Genomic DNA, 22,602 nt, shown 5'->3' with positions numbered 1-22,602 from the left:
ATTTTTTATTTTATTTTTCATCTGTTTGTACTTTGGAATTTTATTTTATGCTCAGTTAAAACGAGATTATATAGTAAATAAACAATAAGTGAAAACCACAATTTTTAGTTTAATTTAGGTTTAAACGAAGAATTTATCCCAGAAACTAGCTTTAAGATGCTTAACATTACAACTTTTAGGAATATTCAATGAATATTATTCATATTTAGAGAAAATAATAACAATAATAGCGGTACAAATTTGCTTATCTAAAATCAGATATGAAAAATTTCTGTAACTAACCATGTTTTATAGATTTAACTTAGTCGAAATTCTTATGTTTTTTAATTAAACAAAGAATTTATTGATTTTATAGTATATAAAATTTATACTGATTAAAACTACGACTATTAAATTAGAAACCAAACCAAATATTGTTATTTTATACTTCTTTTAAAACCCTGGTACAATTATAAGCAGGGCAACGAAAAATATGCTCTTAAAATATAAAAAATATGCACTTAAAAACGAAAAATATGCACTTAAAAATAGTTGGTTATTGTTTGATTTCAAAATTTCATAAAAAAATATATATGAAGTAAATAAAATATTGAGCTCATAAATTAAAATTGGTTATTATAAGATTAAATATTGATTTTAGGGAATTTGGCACTACATGAAAATAGTTATATTCAATTCATTTTATTATATTTAGAAATAAATTACTATGTGTTTACTTAAGTTCTAAAATTTTTTAACTAAATCTTTGTTGTAGATTTCCGAGTTTCTTAGACAATCATAATGAATTTATTTGTCTCATCTTTTAAACAGCTTAATACTTTTTTTTAGTAATTAGTGGCATAATATTTTACATTCTCAATCCATGTGTCCCAATGTTTATAGGATCCCTACTGAGGATGTACCCAATAAGTTTCTCCAAATGTTTCTATTCTATATGAAGCTTTAAAAGCTTTTTTATCATTTGAATAATGTTTCAAAAACTCTGTGAATAGTGTGTAATTTTTTTTGTAAAAAATTGCAAAGGATTTTGGAGCATTCATCATGTATCTAGATTAACATCTGAATTCGGCTTCTAAAATTTAAATAGAATTATAAAAGAACCTTACAATAGTGGAATGATTAGTTCTATTTAAGACTGCGGCAATTAAAAAAACTTTTTGTTCAAGTTTTATCACTGGGACTCAAAATACCGTGACATTTCTATGTTTCTTCCTTTCTCATCCATTGTATCGTTTATCGATATCCACGTATATTCTTTTTTAACGATCTTAATAAATTTTTTTACAAGTTGTGTAAATATATCACCGGTTTTTGAACGCGAGATTTTCGATAGATCTTAATATTCTGAACGTCTGTTGAATACTTGTTTAATTTTACATTAGTGGTAAACTATTAATGCCCAAACTGTCTCAATCTCAAGCTGACCAAAATTCCTTCTTTTAAATGTATCCAACAATTTTTTAAGAAGTTGCCCATAATAACATACAATTTTGGAATTTTCTTTTATTTTTATACGTGTTTTTACTATTTGTTAAATTTTAATATTTGTGTGTATATTTTTAATTTAATTGAAATATATGAAAACTAAGCTCCCTTAAATCAACGAAAACTCTGTCAATATAAGCGATTATAGGTACTTTATTTTTTATTTAAGTAACTTAGGTCAATTATCATTGGACCTTAACAAAATAGTAAAATATAGAAATGAAAAATTACAATACAAACAATAAATTTATATAAGGAAAATAAAATAATGAAAAATAAAAGAAAATATCCAACAAAAATATGCAGTTATGAGTTAAATATGCAAAAATATGCTATAAAACGCAAAATATGCAGTAAAGGGCAAAATATGCAAAAATATGCGCTAACAAATCGATGCCAAAATTCTTAAAATTGTCTGAAACGGATAAATACTAACTCATATGTTTATACGACGCACAGCAAAAAATATGATATTGCATATTTTTGGTTGCCCTGATTATAAATCAATTTATTCGAAAAAATTGTGTGGTTATTGGTTTAATTTAGTGTTAAGAAATTTCTTCCCGGGAATGAAAAAAGTCCGGGAAATTAGGAACCCTAGTATCCACAAATCAATAGAAATAACTTTCTTATAGACATAATTAGTCATAGCTCCCTCTTCCGTTTTGTAAGTATGGCAACATTAACATAGAAGCTACTAAAAGCCCTAGAAATAGAACATTCTAGTTTTATCCGTTAAGATAATTCATGAAGCTACTGGAAGATGATGCTGTATATAAATAGTTGATAATAGGCGTTGTTAGAATTAACATCAACTGCATTACCAGTGCATTCTTATACATTATAAACTAAATTTGAATAAATAGAGAGTTGTTACAATTTTAAACTACTAAACTGCTTTTGTTAGCAATCAAAAGAATTTGGTTTATTTAAAGGACATAAATCACCGTTTTTAAAAGGTAAATACGTAACAATATTGGTACTTTGATCCAAAACACGAAACTTCAAAATAAAATGTGCGAACTCTAGTCCGAATTTGCTTTGCGTTATTTAAAAATCTAAAAAAAGAGCTAAATAATGACCACCCTAATGTACATATGTATGTATGTGAATGTTTAATAAATTTGTAAAATAATACTAATTTGTAAATTGTACATTTGTATATACAATAAATATGTATGTTACATAAACACTCACACATATTAATGTAATTATTAAATTTATATAAACCTGTGTCTGTGTTGGTTTTCCACACATACATATGTAAAAATGTATGTATGAGTGTGTGTGTGCACGACAACAATAAATAATTGTAAATTATTATATATTATCATTTAATTATAATTTCAATTAAATTTTTGTGAAAATTATATTCAATTTAAACAAGAGCATAAAAGTTGAACAGATAAAAACAACATCAACAACAAAACCAAAAAAAAAAAACACAAGAAATTTAATAAAATTCTTGTTTATTTTGTAACGACATATTTTTGTGTGGTTAAATTACTTTACTTTACTTTCATTTATTGTTTGAGTTTGATTTGTTATTATTGTTGGTTTTGTTCTTATTGTTTTTGGTATCACTTGCAATTGCAATATTGTTGTAATAAATAATACAATAATTACTTTAAATGTAATTGAAACTTAAAAGATGACATACAAATAATTATTTTTGTACATCAGATACTCAGTTTACGGCGATTTATTTAAACTAAGTATATCATTGGATATCAACTATTTCCAATGATATACTTAGTTTAGAGTCTTAAAAATCTTCTTGAATTTATGGTTTTTATTAACTATGAAGTTTCGTTTAAATTAAAGAACTCAATTTAAGAAAAGTCTTTACTTTTAAATTATAATAATTTCACCTACTATATCATAAATAATCAGCTCTATTCATGAAAACTCGCATCACACATTCGAAATTTCCTTAAATAATTAAGGTTTAATAAAGACCATTCAATCATTAATTATGAGAATGCTTAATGATTTGAGGGTGGGTCAATAAGTTCGTGTCTTTTTGAATGAAACACAGGTTTTTGGATAACAAATTATTTTATTTTTCAATATAGTCTTCTTTGAGCTCTATACTCTATACTCCAATTTGTTTATCCCTTTCAAAAAATAAGATTTGTCGTGGTCATCAAAATAGGTATTTGTTTGTTGAGATGATTTTAAATCTTTTTTCGCCGAGACATTTCTTCAGGTTTGGAAACAAGAATTTTCGGATTTTACCATGGAAACTGCACATGTGTGTACCCTTTTGTGAGCAAACATGGCAGTCATCTTGCGGAAAGCTTTCTCATACCCAAGTGATCATTCAAAATTGAAACCACTGAGCCAAGTGAGATGCTCAGTCTCTCGCACTTTCAATCTTTGATCGGCCAACACTATCGTGATTTGTTTCGGACGTAGAGACCTCAACTGGACATCGAGAATCTTCGGCATCTTTCGTGCTTGTAAGGCCACAACGAAATTCAGTAAATCAGTTTTTACCATTGAAATTGATGGTGCAGATTTCCCTTAGTAAAAAATGCGTTATTTTTCAAATTTTGTATCTTTTATTTTGAAACATTTGCACAATATAAATTTATTCAAAGTATTGGCTACTGTTAGCCATCTATCTGGCAATATATGGATTTCGAGCCAAAAGAACTGCTCATCTTTTGAGGCCAAGAACGAATCAAACCAATATCGGATAATCTGTTTCAAAGAGAAGAGTATCCCAGAGTGAGCGTTCTGCTTCGATCAAAACAAATAGTAGTCGGACGAGGCCCGGTCTGTACTATAGAGCAAAACTTCCCAAACATTTCATTCTAAATAGTTTTTAACAGGTATTGCAACATGTGACCGAGCGTTGTCATGATGGAATATTATAGTTTCATGTCTGGCGAATCAGTTGTCAGATTTCTGCACCTCATAATAGATAGGACCTTTTCGATACCACCAAATACAGCATTACGATTCGTCTGGTTGGACGGATGATTTGATGTAAAAATGATTTTCTTTTATAGCGTTCAAACATCATTTCGGACATTCAAAATCGTTTGTCAGGGTCTCTCGGCTTTAATTCGCATCATATCCAATTTCCCTGCTTTTGGATGAATCCTGCAGCAGGATTCCTGCTGCTTGCAAACGTTTCGAATGGCTGCTTGAGTAGCTTTCAATGACATCAATCTTCATGGAGTTACACCCCCAATTCTTGGTCTGCAAACTTGTTTGTCTTGCCTGTAAAAATTACCTCTTCTGAACCGAACAAACCATCTCTCGCACGTTGAAACCGATGGAACACATTCACCATTAGCTTTGGTGAGCAATCGGTGTGCTTCCTAGGCACTTTTTTTCAAATTAAAGAAAAGTAAAGCAAAACTTCCCGCATATGACGCTTCGTAGGCACATAATTCGACATTTTCGAAGCAAAAAAAAAACGTGGTTGTTTCCACTCTAATATTCAATAACTAAGTGAGAATAAATGACAGATATGTGCACTTCAAAACGAAATATAATTTATAAAACTAAATGACGCAGCTTGTTAAAATTTTTACAGAGACAACTGACAGATGGCTATTGACTACCCGGTTAATTAATAAAGTCTCGAACTTATTAACCCACTCTCGTAATTCCAATTTATTATAATTAACAAATTCAATAAATATCATAAATATGATAAAATTGTGACAGTAAGAACATGAATAGCCCTAAATATTTATATGTAATTAATAATTGTAATTGTTTGAAATAAATAAAGAAACATTTATTTAATACAATAAATTTAAAACCTTAAAGTCATCTACTTGTTAAACAAAGACAATTAAGTATCTTTTTGTTCTATGCCTGGCATTGTAATTAAATCAATTTACTTAAAGGCACAAATTTTCAAATTTATTCCAGACGTCTATAAGACTCTTGTTGTATGTCTTCTAAGCTTTAAAGAGCTTTAATTAGCAAAATATTTTAATTTTTTCACTTAAATTTAAGTAAGTATAGCACACTTAAAGGCAAGTTTTGTTGAATTCATTTGAACTTACCAAATAATCCAATTTGTATTGTTTGTCCAACTGAAATAAATAAGGAAAAACAAAGAAAGAGATATAAATTACTTACACAATTTGCTAAATATTTTGTTAGTGCAGATATTGTGAAAATAGTGCTATAGATGTTGATGCAATAATTTGTTCTTTTAAATATGCATAGTTAATTGGAAATTTAGAATTTTATTATAAAGGAATTTTTATTTTAAAGTGTTTGACAAATCGTTATTTTGGCATTCAACTTAGCATATCCAACTGGCTGGCTAACAATTAGAACAGTTTAAGCGACTGACCCCCACAGACCTCTCAGGAATGTTGCTGAGGGGTAGGAAGTAGTTCACCTCAGATATTCAAAGCTTTTAAATGATCGTGAATTTGTGGTTCAACTAAAACCAAAGATTTTAATATATTCTTAAAGGCATCGATCAATCTATTATAGTTTGCGATTTATACGCATTTAAAAATTCAAATTTTTAAATTTCACCATTTCACTTGGCCTACACGCAGAGAAAAAATATAATTGGGCATGGTTACTGTAACCATTTATATAGTGTTACAAGTTTTTTAACTATATTATAGTCACAGTAACCATTTACATGATTGTGGTAACCATAATATGGTTAACTTACGATTCAAATGATTGTCTCAACCATATATATGGTTACAGTAAACATATATATGTTTGTGGCAACCATATTTATGATGAATAATTTTATCATAATATGTTGTTCTCAGATTATGATAAGCCTTAAGCCGAGAGCACCATAATATGATAAGTTCTTCATCATATAAATGGTTGTCACAAACATATATATGTTTACTGTAACCATATATATGGTTGAGACAATCATGTGAATCGTAAGTTAACCATATTATGGTTACCACAATCATGTAAATGGTTACTGTGACTATAATATAGTTAAAAAACTTGTAACAATATTGAAATGGTTACAGTAACCATGCCCAACTATATTTTTTCTCTGCGTGTATATTTTTCACAATATCGGGCACAATTTATAGGCTAAGTGTTCTAAATTCTCAAAGCTGGGATTACAATGTTTTCGAAATCATTCATATAATTTTATTATCAGTCCAGACCAATAAAATAAGAAAATTGATATATGTATGTTGCTTGATTTTCTTCATACTGATTGTTTGTATTGAAAATTGCATTATTAACAAATATTTTCGGTCTCTGTTTAAAAGTTTATTTTGTGCATTATTACCACGCTGTACTAAGTAGTAGAAGTTTAAACTTTGATGTGATTACAGCTGTTTCAAGTAACTTTACACATGCATAAGTATGTGTGTAGTAAGTTTATATATTAAGATGGCCCCAAGATTTGAAATTGTTGAATTTTATATGTTTAATATTGGGTGTATGAATTCCACGCCAAAAGAACTGCTCATCTTTTGAGGCCAAGAACGAATCAAGCCAATATCGGATACTCTGTTTCAAAGTGAAGCGTTCTGCATCGATCGAAACAAATAGTAGTCGGACGGGGCACGGTCGGGACTAAACATATGAACCACTTCTTTCTTAATAGTTGTTAACAGATAACATGCAAAATGTGGCCGAGATTACGGTTTCATATCTGGGCGTTTTTCGGCCAATTATAGCTTCAAACGAATCAGTTACGTTCGGTACAGGTTCCCTGCGTTGGTCTGGCAAAATTTCAGGAGATCATAATAGATATGACCTTTTTGCTTCCACCAAATACATAGAATTTTCTTATAAATTCGGCTGGATCCATTTTTCATCACAAGTAATGATTCGGTGCAAAAATGATTTTCTTTTATAGCGTTCAAGCATCATTTCGGACATGCAAAACCGTCTTTCAATATCTCTAGGGTTCACTTCATATGTTATCCAGTTTCCCAGCTTTTGGATGAATCCTGCTGCTTGCAAACATTTTGAGATGGCAGCTTGAGTAGATCCCAATGATTTTGAAAGCTTTTGTTCCAATTTTTGGTCTTCAAAATTTTTTGGCTGGCCTGGGCGATCTTTGCCAGGTGCATTTCTCGCAGTTATTGTAGTTATCGCCAAATTTGGATTTCAATAAATCGATGGTTGCGGTCTTCGTATACTACGTAGCACCATCCTGTTGAAACCACATTTCGCCCGGATGAATTTCATCCATATTTTTAAACAAAAAATTATTTATCATAGTGCGGTAACGATCTGCATAGACCGTAACGTGAGCTCCGCCTTCATTTTTGAAGAAATATGATCCGGTGATGCCTCCAGCTTGTAAATCGCACCAAACAGTGCATTGGTCTCACTCCATATGCGGCTATTTTGTTTATTAACAAAATTAAGCCATAAATTAGCCTCAACACGAACAGAATTCTGCGAAAAAAGCAGTCATCTATAAGTTGCGCTATGACTGATTTTCAAAGTAAGGACTGAGATCGAAAAAATCTTAACATACATACATATACATACATATGTTAATAAAAATTAAACCACTAAACTTACAGTTTTGATTTTTAATTTTTTTATTTGATTGAAATTATTATTACAATTTACAAAAAATATTTGGGGGATTCAAACGGTCTCTTATTAGGTGGTATTGTCATAATGTCATAAAATATTTTTTTAGTTTAAACTAATTTTTATTGGTTTTCAAACAAAAAAGTTCTAAACTAATAAGACTCTTTGAACTATGTTTATTGGTTTGTTATAAAATAAACACTTTTTTATTTGCAGCACAACAAGAATTTGTTTAAACTAAAAAAATATTTTAGGACATTATGACAATACGACATAATAGCACACCGTTTGAATCCCCCAATTATTTATATAGTTTTAACCAATAGTGATGTATTTGTGAACCTTTTCCGGAAACCCCTCCATCAAGGTTTTTATCGAGCTTTTTGTCACTTTGTTCGAACATGTAGTCCATCTCCGTTTAAAATCTACCACACTAATGGACACCTATTTTATGCTCTTCAATTCTCTTTTAACAAGATCCCAATATCTCTCCACTGCCCTAAGCTCCAGGCAGTTTAGAGAATTTGCCTCTTTTGGTACAAATAACACATTATTGTTCTTGTACCATACAAGACCTTGCCGAATCAGGCCAAAAATAGGTGGACACATTAAGAAGTCTTATGAATGGAAGCATCCTCTTTTGTAAACATTCCTTGATGTAAATTTCGGTTTTTATAGAGCCCTTTGCAACAAATGTTTGGCTTCTTTTGCCGCAACTGCATATTGCTTGTCATGCCAAGAACTTTTTGGGAACATTTTCTGCTTTTGGGTCCAAAACTTTTCTACAACATTTCCTCGAGCATCAGCAACATAAATATATTGACCCGGAAGCTGCGAAAACTTTTCGTATCAAATAGTCCAAGTACTAATGCTTTCCATTTTTTGGCTTTAGAAAGATCATATAGACCATTCGTTCTACATGAACCAGGTTTTATATCAACGGACAAGTTCTCCCGATACTGTTTAATAACATTGGAATCAGTTTGATTGTTTGACCAACTTTTAGTAGGACCAAGTTGGGTTTTGTTGAAAATATTTAATAATTTTAGTACACACTTTTTTTTCGTCACTCATTTTAATCAGATTAACAACAAATGACCATAATTGACATTAAACATAATCCCTGACATCCTTTACAAAGGAAATTTGATAAAAAAAATAATACTTGGGTTAAAACTTTTAAAGAAAAATGTGTGACAAGGTTTTTTCGATCTCAGTCTTTAAAATCAAGATTCAATCTATTCATGATGATTTGCCAGAGTATGATGATCATAAATGTCAAAAAGTGAGTGCAGTATGACAGTTAACCCTTTGGTAAGTTCTATCGGGCACACTGTTTATATGAGGGTGAACAATTTATGAACTTGGGAGCATCGAAAATCCAAACAGACATAAATAAGGACCTCCTTATTATGTATACATATGTATGTGATATATGTATGTATGTATATGATGTATGTATGTCTGCATGCTTTTAAGTACATTTATGTATGTAGGTATACACACTTATTCTATTCAAATTAAGTTATCCAAATTAATTGTTAATTACCTTTTGTATTTGTACACATGTTAAACACGGCCCTAACTCTCACACAAGCACACATCGTCTATTTTAATTATTTGTATTTTATGGCCGCGTATTTGTTGGCTTTTGTTTGTTGTTCTTGTCGTTGACGTTCTATGACACATTTAACTTTTCAAACACCATCATCGTCGTCATCATCAGCGTTCTTCTCGGCATCTTATAAAACGCTTTGTAATACGCTACTCTAAGTAGTTGTAGTTGTTGTTTAACAACTTGTATTTCTATATTTGTACTTGTGCTTGTAATTATATTATCAACATTTATAAATGGCCCATTATAAGAGCTCATCTCGGGATTTTCATCAAGACATTATGTGTCAGAGACACACTTACACTTACAAGATATTCAAACAAACAAACTAACATACATTCAATCAACAGTCAAGTCAAGTCAGTTTTTCAGTTACAGTCAACCACTAGACACCACAACAGGCGTACAGGACAGACACAGCAAGAAAGACGGACGTACGGACGGATGAACGGGCAGATAGACAGACAGACGGACGGACATCTAACCAGCCATATGAAACTAATGTGAACACAAGTGGAGTCGACTCGAGTTGAGTCAAGTCAATCAGATGTGTTTCATAAGATTAGATTGTTTGTGTATGTATATGTGTGTGTGATGTTGTCTTTGTGTTTTAAATAATATTACACGTTTTATGTGTAGAGTACTTACAATCACTACAATATAGTTAAAAATTTAATTGTGGTTGTTGCATTGTTTTGCAAATAAATATTATAATTAAAGCAGTGTTGGCCACAAAGTGAACATGCCACATTAGAAATCCCAGCAGTTCTAGGAGACGCTCCCGAACTAGTGACTTTACCCATCCCTTCGACTCTACTTGATTGTTCGCACGTAGTGAACTACCACATAAACCAACCCATCATTTAGCGTGACAACTAGTTACGTGAATAGTTATTTTAACAACTGCATGTACTAAGTCAATTGACACTTTTGGATTACAATAAGACTATCCGATAGCTGGTCCAAAGTTACTGGTTACTTAATCAGCTACATAACTGGTTATTTTAAGACATACGGGTGGTAATTGACCCTATATAGTCAGTTAAAAAGACATCTCATAGACAGTCCAATATGCGATTGCTTGTAAACAAAGCCTTTATTTCTTTAAGTAATTATTTTAATATTTCAATAATAAATAAAATATTTTCGGTTTTATTTGCAGATCATTTAAAGTCTACCTATAATCATCATATACTTATACACCATATATTTAACATATTCGTCAAAACTCTATACATTTGTATTGTAAATTGAACGGTAAGTTTTTCTAAAATTACCTAAAATATAATTCAACATCAAAATTCATACATTTCATTAACCGAAAAACAATTCACACACAATTCTTGTTTTAAACATGATTATTTATGCCGACGTATGATAAAAATTATAAGATATAAATTAAGAATAGGTGTGTGCTTTTAGAGTTTCGTATATGTATGGATGCATGTGAGTTCTGTGCTCGCTTGTTGCTACATAAATATGAAGCTGCTGTTGTTGTTTAACAACTTTGCTTGTACGCTGTTCCGAACACTCTTGAACCCATAAATACGTCTACAGATAACGGTCATACAACTTAAGTTTGTAACCCAGCTACTAATTTAGCAATTCATTTAAGACTAGCGAAGAGTAAATTCCCACATGTTGACTAGTTTGGATTAGCTATCAGACTGTCCCTTTGTAATCAATGTAGGATCAATTGACATGAAAATATTAAAATATTCACTCCGCAGAGGGGAGATTTCGAATTAAGCCATTAATGAAACTAGTGAAAAAGATGAGGTAGACTTACGTCTTCTGTTCGCAAATGTATATAATTTATAATAATTAAAAAGTCCTTAAAAGAATTTAAAAAAAAAACACAACAAAAATGTTTTTAGTTGAGTTTTTGAGAAAAACTAACACCCTAACCACAAAAGTCGATTTTAAAAGTCCATAAGTTGACTATTATTTAAAATTTCGTATTTTATTATTTTAAAATAAGCTTTTTGTTTTGAACTTTTATGTACATACATTTAGTTTTTTTTATTTTTTTTCATTTACATTCATTGAAAAATATTTTGATTTATTTGGAAAAAGTTTTTAAGCTTTTTTCAGATATTTCTTAAGGTGCGAAAAAACAAGAGTTTTATTTTAAAATAAAGTCGACTTTAACAAAAATTAACTTTAAAATTTCTTTTATGGTTAGGGTGTGAATTTTTTATTATGCGATAAAATATTTATTTACAAATGTTTTAGATAAAAATTTTACAGTTACATATATAGAATTTTTAGTTCAAAATAGTATAATGAAAAAATAAAATTGAGATTTTTTATTGAAAATCCAACAATAATTCCAAAAAACTTTTAAAAAATCCGAAAAATTAAATTTTTTATTTTGATTTAAATTTAGATTTTGGATTTAATTTTAAATTTACAAAAATTTATAATATGGAGGACTCTGGGCCAAATTTTTCTATTATTTTTATAAAGTTATCTTTCAGAAAAATGTAAAAAAATGTATCTATAACTAAATTTTGAATTTTTACATTCCCAGTATTTTATGTCGAAAATGAATCATTTTTTCGTAAAATTTTATCGATATCGACTTCCATATAATGTCGAGAATGTGCGTGTTTTCCTTAGTAGAGTGCAGAGCGATAAATAGTCGAAAATTATTTATTATTCTGATTCTAATTTTTATCGATATACTATACCTTTTTCGGTATTAAAAATGTTCTAAATTGATTCGATTTCGATTAAATATATGAACAATTTCGTATACTTTATACCATCGAGCAATTTCTTCTTGAAATAATGCATAATCAATACCTTTATTATTATCCAATAATGTTGCGTTAGATGTGTTTTCATTTTCAAATGCAATAAACTCTGCACATATTTCGATGTTTGCTGATTATGAGATTCGAATTGTCAAAAACAACATCAATAATTGGCTGCGCTTTTCATTTAAGACGTCTTTGATCCATTTTTCGTGTTAAACTATATTTCTATGAATATGTTATTGAAAGGATAAGAAATAAAATTTTATTTTCTCACAAATTGACAAAAGAATAATATGTATGTATATGAATTTGTCAATTTGTGCAAAAATAAAATTTGACATTAAAAAAACTCGAACATTATTCGCCATTTCTATAAAATATTAAAATACGATATTCTAAAAAATGTAGATTGGACAGAGCATAACAAATTCATATTTTCGATTTTAATTCGAAATAAGTTCGATAAAAAGAACTGACTCGAAATGTTGCATACTGGGTTCCATTTAAAAAAAAAAACATGTAATTAGTTGTTTAATTTCCAGAATATAAAGAATATAAATTCAAAATTTTGACTTTTTTACTTTCCCGGATTGGATTGAAAAATGCAAGAAAAATGTAGATGTTAGTTTAGAGTTTATTAGAAATAATACGATATTTTGAGAAAAAAATTTGGACAACTATTACCAGTTTGGTATACTCTGTATCGCATGTATACTCTGTATCATGTATTTTAATGGTGTAAATTGATTTTGTCATTCCATTGGCAACACATCGAAATATTCATCGAAGACCCACAAATTTATATATTTGGTGTAGGACTCTGTTATGAAGTGAAGCGTATCCAAGAGAGAGCGTTCTGCATCGATCGAAACAAATAGTGGTTGGACGGGGAGAGATGTGTTCTATAAGGCGGGTGAGGCAAAACTTGTCAACATAAATACTTTTTAACAGCTATTGCAACATTACGCTGAGCGTTGTTATGATGGAATATTACGGTGTCATGTCTGGTCTATTTTCTTTTTCGGAAAATGCTCCCTTCAAACGAATCAGTTGTATTCGGTACATTCGGCCCTATGATGGTCTGGTCAGATTTCAGCAGCTCATAATAAGGACCCTTTTGCTCCTACCAATTACAGATAATTACCTTAGCGCCATGGATATTTGGTTTTAGTTTCGATTCGGCTGGTTGGCCGGGCTTCACATACGATCTCTTACGCTTCTGGTTATCGTAATGGATAAATTTTTCATCGCAAGTAATGATTCGGTGCAGAAATGCTTTTCTTTTATAGCATTCAAGCATCATTTCGGGAATGTAAAATCTTCTTTCGAGAGACCCTCTCTCGGCATCAATTCGTATGGTACCCAATTTCCCTGTTTTGGGTGAAACCTGCTGTTAGCGAACATTTTGAAATTGCTGCTTGATTAGCTCCCAATGATTTTGCAAGCTCTTGTTGAGTTTTACAAAAATCTTCAAGGAGTAATACCTCCAATTTTTGGTCTTCAAACTTTTTTTGACAGGCCTGGGCGATCTTTGTCTTCCGTGCCAAAATCAACACTTCTGAACCGCACAAACCATCTCTCGTACGTTGAATCCAATGAAACATGTTCACCATAAGATTTGGTGAGCAATCGGTGGCTTCAGCGGCATTTTTTTTCAAATTAAAGAAGTAAAGCATAACTTCCCGCATATGACGCTATGTTGGTACGCAATCAACATTTTCGAAGCAAAAAAAAACTTTGTGGTTAACTCTATAATATTCAATAAGTAAGTGAGAATAAATGTCATATATGGGCAATTCCATATCATTGTACGTGACACTTGTACGCCTATAGAGTGGAATAGATTTTGCAAAAATAAGAGTATCTGTAAAATAATTTGGTCTTTATGTTCTACTCAGAGGGTACTATATTTTAAAATATTAAAAAGTTGTTTCGAAATATTGTTGTCCAAAATATTGAGCGAAATAAGGGTATATGGTACGTGACGGAACTCATTTTGAGGTACATGTAGAAATATGCGAAAATATTCGAATCGTGAGAGGAATATTTTCTTTTAATTTCTTACACTAAACGATATATTTTTCCTTTACAAACCTTCATATTTAAATAAACACAATCTTTGGATGATTTTATAATAAATAAAATTTAATGTCGTACGTGACAGATTTTTCTCTTATAATAAAACAATATATATTCTGTAAATATTTGCATACAAAAACTAAAAAAATTAATAGAAAATATACATTCGATTTCAATAAACAATTTGACAATAGCAAAAAAATAATCAGAGTAAAGTTTTCGCCGCAATTTTAGCCTAAAACATTAAAAAATTAAATATAATCAGTTTAAACTATTATTTTTGTCTTTAAAATGTTGTAATATGATCTAAATACTTTCACATAGAAACATTTTATTATTTTCTCCTATTCAAATCATCTTGAAAAAAGTTTCAAAGGGTTTTCGGGTTTTCGTGGTAGTCATTCTCGTGGAATTGCCCATATGTACCTTTAAAAATGACATATTAGTTATTAAAAACAAAAACCGCGTTCAAAATATACGACATCTATTTTAAATCCCGAATTTCTGAGTCGAACACCCATATGTCATTTTAACCCCAAGTGACATTAAGCGTTAATTTCCATTCTTGTGCTGTTATTATAAACCCTAGAGTTTATGTTATATTTTTCTTTAGTTTCATCAAAATCGGCCCAAAAGTATATAATATTTCGCTATCTTTCCAAGAGAAATTCCAAATATTGAAAAATTTTACCTTTGACCTTCACGATTTAAGTGTTAACGTTTTTCGATTTTAGTAAAAGTTTCAGAGTATATTTAGAATTGTCTGTGCTATAATATTCTGAATAAGTTTTGCTTAAAATTCATAAGATTAAGGAAATAGAGCTCATTCGCCAAAAAATTGCCAAATAATTGGTTTTTCTCGAAAATTTCAAAATTTAAATCGCAGGTACGGAAAAACTATAAAAGATATTTTCATAATTTTTTCACATTTTTATTCCCTATTGTGTTGACAATAAATCCCAATGAGATTATCAAAAAATTCTGAAATTTGTTTAACAAAATTTTTAAAAATTTGAAAATGGAGTTTTGAAACAGCCGTTAAAAAAATTGTATTTTTTTCTTCATACCTAAGAATAGGTTAACGGTATCATACGAAGACAAAAACTCATATACAAGTAAATATGGACATATTTTAAGTAAAAATTAACTTTTATTTTAATATTTATCAAAATATGTTAATTTTGTTCCTACCTTTCTTGTTCTAGTTGCCTGAGACACCTTAATGGCCTGGCGAATTTTTAATAACTTTCACATTTTTTGACCAATTTCTGTTTTTTATGTCTCATTAGAACGACAATTACGTACACATTTCTATTCTTTTAAATTAAATTGGAAAAGTCATTTTTTAATGGCAAAATTTTTACAAAAACTGAAAAAAAATTATTTTTTCCCCTTGTAAATGCATCTCAAAACTTCAGAAGGCTTGCGGCACGTCTTAAACCCAACCGATTTACCTAAAATTTTTTCAGGATGATTTTTTTACTAATATTCACCAAACTGGAGGGTGCGAATTGCCAAAATCCAACATTCGTTTATTAAGGGCCACCCTAGTGCTCCTATGCGATTCGATGATACATCATATTGTAGTTGCAGTAGTTTAGAAGATTCAGAGTATTACACTTTTTTCAGTCGATCCCATTGTGCGACATAAGCTGGCATAGCAATGCACAACATCCCGTTTGAGTCTTGTACATTTTCATTACGTTGCAAGAGTTGGCATAGGAATGCATAACAACTCGCTTGAGTTAGAGGATGTTATCTTGTACAGGCCTTTAATATACTTGCAAGTGTATAAATGAATAATTTCAAAATGTTCAATATTAAAAAACCATGAAAAGTTTTGCCCCTTTTTCAGCCTTTAAAGAATTATGTGATGACCACAAAAGACACTGTATTTGTAATTAATTAAAAAGTATATTTCACAAACAACCAAAGAATATAAAACAAGTTTTAATTGTTTATTCCATATTATTTGCCATAAGCTTTTAAACTTCCGTAACTTTGGGAATATTACCAAAGTAATGCTAATTCTAAAATCGATTCTTAAAACATTAAACATCAAACCGTACAAGAAGTTTAACATTGCCTGTCTAATAATGTAGATACTAATAAAAGTTTCAAATATTTTAACATTCTTCACTTGTTTTCGTTTAAAACTTCAAAATTAGTTTTTCCAATTTACGCCTCACAAATTAAACTCATTTTAATGTTCACTTGGTTAAGTTCTAAAAAAAATTTACTCCATGACCAAATTTACTCTATGCAGAGCTGTTGGTTGTTCTTCTGTTGGTGTTGTTAACTCCTTTACAAGATGTACGTGGCCGTAGTTGGGCAATGTACAAACGTAAGTAAACTATGTACCTTTACAGCATCTATGTATGTATGTACAATGACTACCTACCTGTGTTTATAAGTAATCATTTGCATCGTGTTGAGATTTTATAAACACGTTGCCGAAAGTTTGTATTTCAACTTTACTTTGTAATGTTAATTTAAGTAATTGTTTGGCGATTTACCTTTCATAACATCCGAACTCCGAAAGAGTTTTCGAAAGAAGAAATTGTGTATTTTACTTTACTTAAGAAAACTAAACAACAACAAAGTGGTTTTTTTCCCCAAAAATAAATTGGAAAACGATGTAAGGGATAGATGGATCAATGTGGATGGATGGATAGATGGATGAATAGATGATGAACAAATTTGTTGGTTGAAGTTGTTGCTAACCAACAAAAACATGGTATTAGAATGACATTGCTGTTTGACATCACTTGTAATGACTACTACATACAATTTGCATTACCTAGAAGTAGTTAAGTAATGGCTGACTATAAAGCTGATGTTCTTATACATCAAACTCGTAAAATTATTACGATTTATTTAAACCGCTATTGTGTTGAAATAAAAAATAGTTAAACTGATAATTAATAAAAAGTGCAGATTCTTTTTATTAGCTTCTTAATCCATTACTTGGTAATGGCAATTACTTCCTGAGTTCTTGTTTTATTTCCTCTTAACTTAATAAATATTCTTAAACACATAATTCCATCAATATAAAAGGACTTAAGTTTGCAGAAAAGCAGTGCACACAAAATAAAACATTTAATGGCGAAAATCAATTCAAATATCAATTCAATTCAATTTGATATTGCAACATTCCGCACAAATATATGCTCACATCCATCCATCCATACTTACATACATTTACATAAGCTACAAGTAATCATTCATATATCTACATACCTTTGTTACATGCATCAATTCCATCCAATGACGTTCGGTAATTGCTGGATTTTGCAATTCAGTAATAGTACGCAACGATGCAACTAATTCCCTCAGCACTCCCACAATGTACAAATACGGGGTCCAGTCGCGTATGCTCTTGTCGAGAGTGCGTAAGTCGCGCGTAAATTGTTTGCACTCGTTCTCGATGTCATCGGTGTCAATGTGCAGCCATGGAGATGAGCGCCAATCATCAATACACGATTCGATGACATGTACAAAGTCCCACAGTTGCTGGCACATGCAAATATTTAAATAGAAAAAAAAAAATAAGAAATAAATGAAACATAAAGGAAATTAAATAAGAAAGGAGCCAAAAAAAAAATCAAGATTTTATTTCTTTACATTGATAGTGAAAGGCGTGGGCCAGGGGGGAAAGGTAATAACCCTTAAAAAGGGAAAATTTTTAATATAAACAAGTAAGAGAGCTATATTCGGCTGTGCCTAATCTTATATACCCTTCACCAAATTATTCTTTAAAATAATTTTTTTTAAATATTTTTAGGTAAACAAAATTTATTTTTTTTTTTAATTGTTTTTCAAATTTTTTTTTCTGAAATTGTTTTTTAATTTATTTTAAAAAAGTTTTTTCCATTTTTTTTTTTTTTAAAATGTATGATAAAAAAATTTTTTTGATAAAAAAAAATTCTGGTTAAAAAATATTTTGCCCGATTTTGACCCATTGTAGGTCCAACTTACTATAGCCTTATCTACATCGTTGCAATGGACTTTGAAATATCTATCATTAGATATCCATATTGTCTATATTAATGACTTAGTAATCCAGATATAGATCAAAAATAGGTACAAAATCGAGGTTGTCCCGGTTTTTTGCTCATATCTCCGTTATTTATGGACCGATTTTGCTGATTTTAAATAGCAAACTTCTCGAAAGCATGTCTGACAGAATTATTGAAGATTTGGATCCAGAAAATTGATTTCAACAGACAGACGGACAGACGGACATGGCTTAATCGACTCCGCTATCTATAAAGATCCAGAATATATATACTTTATAGGGTCGGAAATGAAAAATGTAGAAATTACAAACGGAATGACAAACTTATATATACCCTTCTCACGCAGGTCAAGGGTATAAAAAGGAAGGACACAAATAAATTTAAATTTATTCTTGCACAGTGGTATAGAAAAAAAATAAAGGGAAATAAATATGTTACATTTAAACGTTAAGTTCGATTTGAATGAAATTTCACATGCAGAAAGAGGAAGTGTTTTTGAGTTTAAGTTTCGAACTTGGACCTCATGGGTCCACCAGGGGCGCGACCAAGGGTTCTCAAAATAGGACAGTTCGGGTATGTTAAATTTTTAAAACGATCCTACTTCTTCGTTTGTGTTCCGATTTCAAAAAAATTACACATATATCATTTCCTCATCTCCTATTCGCATTTGAAAATTTAATTTTCATCATTTTTACCCACCCTACTCTAGTTTTTCAATAACAGTGGATCCAAATATTTCCCGATTTTCTCCAATTTTCCTTTATTTTAGTAACAATACATGTATGTGTGAAATAGAAAAAGAATTGTTTAAAAATAATGGCTAAGTCCAAAGTTATATGCATTCGAATTTTAAAAATTTTAAAAAGGCGATTTTTCGCTATTTTTTTTTTTTGGGAAAAAAGTTAATTTTAAGTTATCGCAAAAAATTTCTAAGATGATGTATAACGAATTTATACTTTTTGCAAAGCTAGCTATTTAGCAGATATTTTAAATAAAAACAAATTTTAAATTGTTGATACCGAGGGGATCAGGTCCATTCAAAAACCGTCTATTTTTTATGTAATATTCAACTTTAGGCCAAAAATTCTCAAATCGCTTATTCGATATCAAAATATAGTAACCGATTTTAGATGGCCCAATATGTTTTTAATTATTTTGTAAAGGGTTCTCATAACACCAACCCTGGTATGAATATTATAGCCAAAAAACTAAAAATTTCCATTTTGGGATTTTTCAACACTTTTTTGGGAATTGCGGGATTGCTGATAATAAATTTCAAAATTCGTTTTTAGTTTTCCATTTTAAATAGAAAAATCTACATAAAAATCTTTAAAAATTAATTTGAATTTGAAAAAATTTTATCTATGCAAAAATTCAATAAAAACCAATTTCTGTCATATTTTTCAAAAAAGTATTCCATGCATTTTTTAATTGTCAAAAGTAATGTACATTTTTGAAAAGTAGACAAAATTAATTAGGGAAAACTTAACAACTCGCAGAGTGAAAATGTGCAAGTGGTTTCTATACCACTGTGCGATGTCCGTCTGGCTGGCTGACCATATAAAACTGGTGCGCAAAGTACAGGTCGCAATTTTGAAGATATTTCGATAAAATTTTGTACTGGCTGAAACTGGCTGAAATCAGTCCTTTATTTCACCTAGCCCCCATACAAATGTCCGCCCTAAATTGGACTTAATCGGTCATAAATGTTTAATTTGTGTAGGAAGCTACACAAATTTCACTCCAAATAAGTTTTATATACACGGAAGTCATGTCACGAAATTTTCTGATGATCGGTATATGGCCCCTTCCGAAAATCACGAGCATAAATCTGTTAAAACTGTTGGTATACACATAACATTCTACAGAAATAACTTTAAGATAGACATAAATCACACGACCTAATTTCATAGCGATCGGTCCATAATATTCCATCTTCTGATAATTATTCAAGAAAATAAATTATTGAAATTTTATAAGAAAAATGTTTTTGATCATTTACTTAGTGTAGGGTATTATTGGTCGGACTTTACCGACCATGCTTTCTTAATTGTTTCCTTTTAAGTTATCTTTTAATGTTCCTTCTAAAAAAATCAACAGTATAGTCGGACGGTGCAAGATTTGGACTATAAAGCGGATGAGGCAAAACTTCCGAACAGTTAATCGATCTTCTATCTTTATATGTAAATAAAAATCAAATCTCGTTCGTTGGTAATTGCATCAGTAGAGAACGGCTGGAACGATTAGTACAATTTTGTGTTTGAAATGTTCGTATTATTATAATTTAGGTTTTTACTGACAGAAACTTTTTTTCTGTCCACTTTTTTCGATTTATCTAAAATTGTAAAACTAATTTTTTTTGATGTGTTCGTTGTAATCCAATTATAGTTTTTACTGAAAGAAAAATTTACCACGCCCACTTTTACGCCTACTTTTTTTCGATATATCTAAAATCGCAGAACACAAAAATCGATTTGGGTAATTTTTTTTGAAACGTTCTTAATAGTCCACAAAAGTTTTTTACAGAATGAAAAATTGTTCACGACCACTAATACGCCCACTTATCAAATAAATCTGCAAATATGTTGCCTAATGCAGTGATGTGGCTGAGTTAGTGCGGAGAATTCTAATGATGAAGTTATTTAATTTAAAATGGGCCGCTATGTTAGCAGTAACAAAAAAATTTGGATAATTTTTTATTTTGCCATTCATGAAAAATAAAGTTTGTTCATTTAGTCGTACATCTGGAAAATAGTCAAATATAAATAGTCATCATTGACCAGATTTTTTGAAATGTACCGAAATGATGTCTTTGTCCGGAATCAATCGTTAAAGAAATTTCAACGGCGGAAATAAATAAATCCAGTTCCAGGTTTCCCCCATTTTTTTTCACCGTCGCATTAGGTCTCATTTACAGAGTCCATCCAAGAAACGATGAGTGTTTCTATTTGCGTTTTGGAGGCATTAGACAAAACGTTGCAAGATTTACGAAACAATCAAAGCCGGTTTGGTGGTGCGATGATTCTGTTGGCAGGAGGTTTTCGGCAAACTTTGCCAGCGATTCCATTAATGCATTTTTGAAATCGTCCGTTTTGTGGAAATACGTTAAGAAACTAAAATTGTTCAATTCAATGATATATTTTCCAAACAATTGCTGGACACTGACAAAGGCAAAATCCCGTAATAATCGGTGGATTCCGTTACTTCTCAAGATGATGTCGTCAACTATCCCGGATATCCGGATTTTTGGTTGTCAAATTAAAATGGAAATTTTTGAAATGTTTCCGAATTTACAAAATCTAACGGAATCTAAAATATTTAAAAAAAACTCGAACGAAATGTGTGACGGACTTGAAAATTTATATTTTGAACTTTTGTCTTGAAAATGTTGCCTTTTTAACTTCTGGAATCTAATTTTTGAGAAAATATTTGCATTCAATATTATTTTTATGTTTATTTTTAAAAAAATGCTAAATTTTTAACCCTATTTTAAAACAGGAAGACCTTACTCTGATAAACATTTTGCATTTATATTTAAATTGACTTTTGCAAATATAAAGTTAGGACAAATTTAAAGTTTTTTATCAAAAAGTTATACGGAAATACAAACTTTATTTTATTGTTAAGAATTAGTGTGCTGAATTCCCAATAATAGATAAATTCGCTGAAATTTATTTTTGGGGGATAAGCTAGTTCCTATGCGCATTTCACTGGTTGCTTAGGACAGATCATCAGGAAACCTTTTCCCAAAATGCTTTAGAAAAACTAAAGATATTATACAAATAAAACGATAAAGTGAATGAGAATTACAGACACTCAAGATTTATTTGTTAAAATGTTTGTCTTCCTTTTTAGTACGTTTGTAAAGGTACTTTTTTCTTTAGAGAAGAAAATAGCATAAATTAGAATAATTTTAAAATCATTGTAGCCATGAGTCCAGCAACACACTTCAGTTAATATATTTATTCTCTATAATTTATATATTTACCCCCGTATTCATAAACAATTTTTAAATTTAAACAACATTTTAAAATCAAAATTTGTATGGAAATTTTGCTTTAAAACATTATTTAAATTTAAAATTTTTTATGAATACGGGGGTAAATATTACCAA

At 30.1% G+C, this 22,602-nt stretch overlaps 1 protein-coding gene across 1 annotated transcript in view; it reads right to left on the bottom strand.

Moving 5' to 3' along the window:
* LOC135953842 (dynein beta chain, ciliary) overlaps positions 1-22,602 on the bottom strand; it is a 148,583-nt gene that overhangs the window by 41,617 nt on the left and 84,364 nt on the right. Inside the window, exon 18 of the mRNA XM_065503858.1 lies at positions 17,710-17,982. Within this exon, the coding sequence (XP_065359930.1) occupies positions 17,710-17,982 (273 nt within the window). The remainder of the gene's footprint in view (positions 1-17,709; positions 17,983-22,602) is intronic.

Source organism: Calliphora vicina, chromosome 1 (assembly GCF_958450345.1).
Source record: "Calliphora vicina chromosome 1, idCalVici1.1, whole genome shotgun sequence".
NCBI lineage: Eukaryota > Metazoa > Arthropoda > Insecta > Diptera > Calliphoridae > Calliphora > Calliphora vicina.
The sequence above is the reverse complement of the archived record's forward strand: the minus strand, read 5'-3'. Positions and strand labels throughout refer to the sequence as shown.